Source organism: Notothenia rossii (assembly GCF_949606895.1).
Source record: "Notothenia rossii genome assembly, chromosome: 6".
Taxonomy (NCBI): domain Eukaryota; kingdom Metazoa; phylum Chordata; class Actinopteri; order Perciformes; family Nototheniidae; genus Notothenia; species Notothenia rossii.
In genome coordinates, this window is record NC_136909.1 from 26,080,279 (window position 1) to 26,088,491 (window position 8,213).

The following is an 8,213-nucleotide window of genomic DNA, read 5'->3' on the forward strand; positions in this document are numbered from 1 at the left end:
TTATGACAATCTCAAGAGCAGCAAGAGAGAAAAACACAAACATGTGCTGTCATGCTTACTGAAACATCAACATTTTTTTTATTTAGACACAGAGCTCACACAACCTGAGAACAGAGAACTGAAACACAAATCTTTGATGCCATGAACGTATGAAACTACAGGAGCTTCTGTAATGGAAACCTATTCTAATAGTAATACAAAATTACGAATATGTTGCACCGTTGGAGGAGCCTGTGACCTAAGATTTTCATTGACATAGCTATGTACAAATGACAATAAAAGCCTTGAATCTCAATGTTGATCTTGAAAATAAGAAAGAAAGAAATATGGATGTTTAAGAATAAATATAATTGGTTTTGGGTTTTCATGCAGTTGTAATGACGAGGAAAAAAAGGGACATGCCTGAGAATCAACCTAATTATAAAATATATCCATATGACTTGAGCTATAGTCTATTTAAGCTTCTGAATCTGTCTGGTTGGCGGATTGCTTTGGAGTTTTGCTTTCCCCTGAAGAAAATATAGCGCTTTTCTACATAGATTTAGAAAAATCCCTCAAGAAAACATATAATGTACATTTCTTCCTTTTACAGTAAGGAGGATAAAGTGAACGTAGCATACTATTAGCACATAAATAGATGTTAACGAACTGGGTAGATTATATTTCAGACTTTTTCATTGTCTTCTTGATCCAGATTATTTGTTTTTCTGAGAGAAAAGAGTACACACCCGGGAATTCTTTCATGCCACATTTCTTTCCAAAAGAAGTGACACCGACCAGGGCTCCATTGCACAACAGTGGGCCTCCTGAGTCCCCCTGGAGAGATAATAAATAATACAACATTACATATTAAGACACATACGCATGAGTTAAGGGGTGGCAGGCAGTTTATTTCCTTTACAAAAAAATCGAAATGCACTCACCCCACAGGTATCAGCCGCTTCTTTCACTACTGAACCAGCACATAGATGGCCCTTGGTGATAAAAGGGTTCAGGTTGTAATGCTTAGGAGAGTTGCACTCCATTCTATCGATCACGGTGACATTGACAGACCTCAGGACATCTGAAACTGTCTTGGCGATGTTGTTTGTTTTTCCCCATCCAGCCACCAGACAGCTGGTGCCAGCTGTTGGATATTTGATGGTGTTCCCCAACGGGAGACATTTCACCGTCTTGGTTTGCTTCACCGGTTTGTCAAGCTGAGATAAAAAAAAATGTTTGATGCTGACCAGCTGTATGTTGTCTTTCAGAAATGTAAGGCTTATAAAATGAATGCTCTTTGTCTTTCTTTTTTTAATGTTTTGTACCATTTCCCTATTTTGGTGTCATTGTACTTATAGCAACCTTAAAGCTTGAAAATGATTCCACTTTCACTAAATATACTTCCTTCAAGTTAAAACAAGTTGTATTGCACTTGGTTAGAAAGAAAAAACAAACAAGACAGGCTCTCCTGCCTTGCCAAACCAAAAAGCATATATTAAGTTCAACGAAATATGCTCCTGAATCATCTATACTGTTTCCTAGATTGCATATTTTGCACCTTTGCTTCAACTTGGTTACTTGTGATTACAACTTACCTTGAGCAGCATGAGGTCATTGATGTGGTCTGTTGCATCATAGCAGGGATGAGGAAAACTTTTCACCTTGCGGACCTGCCTGGAATCTTTTACATCTCCTTTGATTGAGTGCACTCCCAGAATCACTTTCGTAAAGCTGCGAAAGCAGAAAACAGAGTTTACATTCCATTTTAAAATGTATCTTCGATAGCGCTAAATTCATACTTGCTTTTATAAATCTGCTTTTGTATCCAATACTTGGGCAATCCTATTCTCACAACCTTTCAGTCTCTGTCTTGAAGTACGTTTGTTTACGTCTGTGTTGGACTCATGTGTCTGTTATTTGTGGGTGTTCAAGGGTTGCTATCAGAAATGGAAAATGAACCCCAGTATAAATAATAGTTTCCTTTTTCATTTCTTTTTTTACCATGAATAGTATTTCAGGTTAACTTTGACTGTTTTACCAAAGTGCAGAATCATTTCTTCATTGAGATGAAAATGATTATAATATTATATAAAACATATATCATCAGTATAGGTTATACAATAGTTTTAGTGTATAGGAATGTTTGTATCATGCTCTTACTTTTTACAGTGGGCAGCAGTCAGGACCCATTTTGGATGGATCAGTGTCCCTCCACAGTGCGGAGGCTGCATCAGAGCCATGAAAGGCAGAGAGTGGGGAGCCACTTCTTTCCCTCCAATAATCTCAGAACCATGACCTTAAACAGAACAATAATTCGATAATAACAGTTCAATAATTTTGAAAAAAGTGTAGAAATGAATCAATAAATGGTAAACCAAATAAATTGCAACACTCTGCCTCAGCTGCACTGTAATATTGAAAGTAACGCATGACTATGCATTCTGCATGCTTACATGAGTGAGGTAGATATCATAAAGTAAATGCCTACAATACAAAGAATGTTTTACTCACATGATTGGACAATGAGAAGGACCACACAAGAGATAAAAACAATGATATCCCTTGGGCACAACATTTTCCTTCTCTCTCTGATGTGACGTTGAATGCTCTTCAACATTATCTTGAAGCAAACACTCGTATTTATGTGTTGCAGTTGAAGGATGTGGTCTGACCTTGGAAATGCATGAGTCAGCAGAATGGACGCAAGCAAGACATGAGAATTGGTGTGTTCGGTCTTCATTTAGAAGCCTGTGGTAACAGTTTTGTCATTTCCCACTCATTAGCATGTGATAGTCTGCGTGGTGGAGGCTTTTTATTTACGTGAAGCAGGTCACATCATCAGGGTGATGTTGAAGATGTGGGACCACCGCATCAGCTAAAACTGGAGGCTGTTGTCAAGCGTTTCAGCTACAGTGATGAGTGTGTGTTAAAAATGATTCAAAGGAATTAATGAGAAAGTGGAATATGTCGTCTAAAGTGACACTAAAGACACATGATCAATAAGACATAACTCAGAGGAAGGGTTAACTATAAAGAGAATTGGATGCTTATTTTATGTTACCTTAAAGTATAATTCAGTAATTCACTTAATGTCTTCCTTGTTGCAAGCTAGAATAGAATACAGAAGCCCTTTTTGTATCTACATTAAATACTGTAAGCTACAGCTGGTTAGTTAGCACAAACTACGAGACTAGAAAATAAATACTGCATCTTGGCTTTGTCTAAAGCAGGGGTCGGCAACCCCTGACACGCGTGCCAGCATTGGCACGCGACACCGTAACCAGTGGCACACTAGGAATAAGTGGAACAAGTGTGCAATAATATTTAAATTGTATTTTCGGATCCTGAACGAGACCGCCGCCAGAGCGCGTCTACCTGCACAAGGAAGCCATGCACGCAACGCAGCCCGCTCTCTTTAACTCCAGGTGACTTTCTGCCGCTTTCCTCCGTGGTGCAGTGCTGATCGTTTCACCACGGAGGAAAGCACTAAGCTAATTGCAGTACCCATAAGGAGCTGTACAAATGCCGCAGTTTTTGCGTGGCTGTGTATTTAGTTGAAAGCCCAGTGGCGATCTGCTCATCGAAATAATATGCTACAAATTTGGGGCGGACTGAACACCTGTGTGTTGAACTTTCCTGTCGGCTCCCCCCAGACCGTAGTCGAGGAGGGCAGAAGCAACAAGCTTCAGGTTCAATAACCCACTTTAGCTTAAATGACTGGAGAGAGGCGAGCTCTTCTTGGGAGGCCGTTGCATTTATTTAGCTGTTCTTCTGTTTCACAAAATACATCACAGACCTCTGTTTTTCTGCTGCCTCGTTTCACTTCCAGAAACATACACGTTCCTTCACTGTCGCTCTACCATCCACACACACACATGCACAAGCCACACCCCTCTTTCTCTCTCTCTTAAAGGGACAGCGATCTCATCTCACTCTGCATGACCCTAATATCATAACATGTGTGTTCTGGAGAATCACAGAACGGACGATTGTCCTTATTATTATGCCGTTTAAACAAATTATTTAAATGTGGTAAATGTGTAAGTTTCGTTGACAGATCCACACACTGCTTCCCCGCAGCGAGGCTCCCCCCCCGTTGATAATTCTCGATCGATTTTTTTTTTAAATGGCACTTCATATCAAAAAGGTTGCCGACCCCTGGGACTCTAAAGGTAACAAAGTCAATTTTCCAGTACCTCTAAAGCTCAATAACATTATATCTAATTTATTTAATCAGTGAAAATATTTAAGCGTAAACTGCCAAGTAACTTTCTAGCTGATAGACTTCAACCACTCCCCACAATTATCATCACAACAACCATGGACGCGGGAAGGGGGGGGTGCAGAGGGGGCTGCAGCACCCCCATCTGCGAGGCTCCAATAGCACCCGCATCCCCAAACGCGGCGCACCTACAGTATTGCCGCTGCGAGGCTACACTAGCACTTTCCCTGTTTGTTCGTAATACAGCACTGATTTTGGTTCGTACCTTTAAGGTACAATTTTAATAGAGGTGGAACTATTTTACGGTATTGTGTTTAACCAGGGCTGCCAACACTCACGCATTGAGCGTAAGAGTCACGCAATTAACCCATATCTCACGCACTCATGCCACACTTGCCTTTCCTCACGCTAAGTTTTCGTCCAAAATAAATGTATATACAAATTAATTGAAGGAACAGCAAACCGAGCGGTCTACGAAATGAGACGGTTTTCTGGCTTAGTTCAGTAAAGTTGGAGCGATATTGGGAGATTCTGATTTCACGGATCAATAACTCATGAACAAAACGTTATTCAGACACAAATGACATCTCCTAAGTACCGTTGTAAGGTTGACAACGAACTACAATCACATTTTGATCAAAAAAAGCCAATATGCGCCGTCCTCCGAGCTGGACACATTACATTGGTCTCTATCCGCAGCCGGAGAAGAAACGAGTGCTCAGGGACCGTCTGCAAAGTGCAACTCCGAAAAAAGAGAATACAATAATATTCAATCACTATTATACAGCTTATTACTACCAAACTCACTACACACATCACTAGTCTCCCGGTGGTCATACTACAGCAGAGAGTTTTGAAAAATATGCTTTTGAATAATTTTGGGGAATATTTATAATGTAAAATCTTCAATAAATATGGCATCATCTTAAATAACTTTACTATTATACAGTATATTTCTACCAAACTCACTATTTGCATTGTTGTTGTTAGCATCTGGTTAGCTAGCTGCGCTAACGGATAGAAGCTGTTTCTCAAACAATGAGAGGGAGTCAGAGCTCTCTCCTGTCAGAGTGAGAGATAACTACAGCTCAGTGAGGTAAGAGACTCTGTTTAGATAGTTAACTTTAGTCTAGTTATCTCAATGGGTCTTAAACGTTTTGGTCATCATTTATGAGAATACATGAAAAACAGTTAGGAAATACTATGACAGTAAAACAAGAATACAGTTTAAAAGGGGAGTGATTTGTAAAATATCCACAAAGAAAAAGAAAATCTGTTTCCAGTTCTGTTTCATATGGGTGTTGAGAGATGTATCCTTAAATTCATTTTTGCTCTCAAAATGCACCAGGTTGATGCATTTAACTTCAATATTTAAAAAATCTTCCCGGGGGAGCAAGCTCTCCCTCCTCACCCACCAGTGTATCCATGGAACTGCACTCAGATATGAAGTGCGTTATAAATTAAACCCATTATTAGGGTCTGAGACCTAGGTCGGCGAAGACCCTATTGAAATCGGTCGCGCGATCGGCAAAAGCACAGAAAAGGTTCGGAAATCATGACGGCTGATAGGCCGCGCGAGCCCAGTCACGTAACTCATAACTTCCATAGTTGATATCGTTACGATCAATTTAGTCGCTCCATGCAAAACCCACAAAAAACAGAGAAAACGAGGGGCAAAAGCACATTAAAAGTGGCCTAAATCATGACAGTAGGTAGCCCATGCGACTACAGTGAGGTGGGCGTACTTGAAATATGTAATTGGTTCCGGAACTTTGCGTAAAAAATTGCGTAGGCCACGCCTACTTCAATTTTTAACGTAAACTCCCCCTACTTTAACTTTCACGTAAACGAACGAAACTCGCTACGCATATATAGGGTGCGGAGACGAACCAAAAAGCCTCTTGGAGGGGTATAAAATAACGTACAGGAAGTCGGCCATTTGGAATTTGGCGTTTTCGTCCTCCGTACGAAATCTATCTTCTCCTAGGGACTTTATCCCTACGATTCGAAATTCGTCTGGTAACTTCTCGAGACATGGGCAATTTAAAGTTATCACGCAAACTTTTTTCTTTCGCACGGCACAGCCGTGATTTGGCGCCAACGTTCGCGTTCGCTCGATGCTAGGCGGTTCCTAGCCATGGAACACGATGATGTCATAACTCAAACTGACATTCTCAGAACGCCACCAAACTTCACGTGATGGTGAACACTGCAGCCCTGAACAGCTCTAGGTTCAAATCTGATGTTACTTAATTTGGCGTTACCATGGCAATGGATCCTTCGCCATTAAACACGTTGTCGTTGTAACTCCAATGGACACGGTCCCATCGTCCCCCAATCTTCACTTTTATATCACCGGTCCATGCCTCAACAGCTCTACGTGAAATTTGAGATCTCACAGTATGCCTTTTCCATGGGATGCGTATCCCTCGCCAAAAAATACCATGTTGTTGTAATTCAATGGACAATCGTCCAAACAGCACCAGACTTCAGATGACAGTTAATGGTACGGCCCTGAACAGCTCTATGCCAATTATGGGATGTCATCATATGCCGTTTCCATGGCAACAGATCCCTCGCCATGAAATACGGTGTCGCTGTTACTCCTATGAAAATGATCCAAACGGCACCACACTTCAGATGATGGCTAATGGTCCGGCCCTCAACAGCTCTATGCCAATTATGGGATGTCATCATATGCCGTTTCGATGGCAACGCATCCCTCGCCATGAAACACGGTGTTGTCCTAACTCAATGGAAAAACGTCCAAACGGCACCTGACTTCAGATTATGGCTAATGGTCCGGCCCTCAACAGCTCTATGCCAATTATGGGATGTCATCATATGCTGTTGCCATGGCGACAGATCCCTCGCCATGAAACACGGTGTTGTCCTAACTCAATGGAAAATCGTCCGAACGGCACCAGATTTCAGATGATGGCTAATGGTCCGGCCCTCAACACATCTAAGCGTATTATGGGGTGTCATCAAATGCCGTTGCCATGGTAACACAATTCTCGCCATGAAACACGGTTTTCTCATAACTCCAGTTAACATGCTCCAAACGTTACAAAACTTCACAGGTTTGATAACGATGCAGCCCTCAACACATCCAGGCGTATTATGGGGTGTCATCAAATGCCGTTGCCATGGCAACAGATCACCCGCCATCAAACACAATGTTTGTGTTACTGCTGTAACTCAAAGACATTGTCCGATCGGCCTGAAACTTCCCACGTTTGCCAACGTCCGAGTCCTCGAGACACCTAGACACACACGTCGACGTGCGGACAACAGCCTGTGGAACGTAGAAGACCCGCTCAAAGCTGCTTACAGCTTTAATTATTATTATTATTAGCGTCTGCTACATGCTACATGCTCATACTTGTCAACCCTCCCGATTTTCGCGGGAGACTCCCGATTTCATTGCCCTCTCCCGGTTTCCTCCCGGGGTCATATTTCTCCCGCATTTCTCCCGATTTCTGACAAAATCCGATTTACACACGACTGTTTCCACTCGGACTTTAATACAGCTACACCATTGTTTGGTTTCCATGGTAACACGTCTCTTTAGTAGCGCGCGCAACTCAAAGTCTGAGAGGGTGAGGCAGATATTCACAGGAAACAGAACAAGAATCGACAACTACTCTACTCTCTGTTCACTCCTTTCCTGTAAAATACAGGTCCAGCCCACACATATGCAGAGCTCTCAAGTCTCACGCATTTGGCGTGAGACACACGCATTTCACTCCATTCACACGTTCACACGCCACACCTTGTATTTCTCACGCAGAGATTTCTTTCCAGGGTACCGCCCACCAAGTTGCGCCGCAATGTTGTACTAGGCTTGTTTGAGACGCGTGCACTGCACTCCACTAGCCCCCCCCCCGTTGACATTCGCGATAGAGGGCTTCATACTCCACTAGCACCCCCCCCCCCCCCGTTGACATTCGCGGTACAGAGGGCTTCATGGGAACTTTGAGGGGAGCCAGAAGTTGGGAGTACCAAA

At 42.3% G+C, this 8,213-nt stretch overlaps 1 protein-coding gene across 1 annotated transcript; it reads right to left on the reverse strand.

The window, feature by feature from the left end:
- Positions 1 to 47: 47 nt before the first annotated feature.
- Positions 48 to 2,639, reverse strand: LOC307043518 (granzyme A-like). The gene is made up of 5 exons (XM_079688015.1): positions 2,494 to 2,639; positions 2,143 to 2,278; positions 1,578 to 1,713; positions 924 to 1,199; positions 48 to 816 (listed from the first exon to the last, which is right to left on the reverse strand). Exons 1-5 carry the CDS (start codon positions 2,597 to 2,599, stop codon positions 658 to 660), a joined length of 813 nt encoding a protein of 270 aa, XP_079544141.1. The 5' UTR covers positions 2,600 to 2,639; the 3' UTR covers positions 48 to 657.
- Positions 2,640 to 8,213: the final 5,574 nt, after the last annotated feature.

Excerpts from the sequence above, each read along its gene's own strand:
- LOC307043518 (XM_079688015.1), bottom strand. The coding sequence starts at position 2,599 with ATGTTGAAGAGCATTCAACGTCACATCAGAGAGAGAAGGAAAATGTTG. Across the intron at positions 2,279-2,493 it reads CCTTCTCATTGTCCAATCAT|GTCATGGTTCTGAGATTATT; the intron begins GTGAGTAAAACA and ends GTTCTGTTTAAG. Across the intron at positions 1,200-1,577 it reads ATGACCTCATGCTGCTCAAG|CTTGACAAACCGGTGAAGCA; the intron begins GTAAGTTGTAAT and ends TTTTTATCTCAG.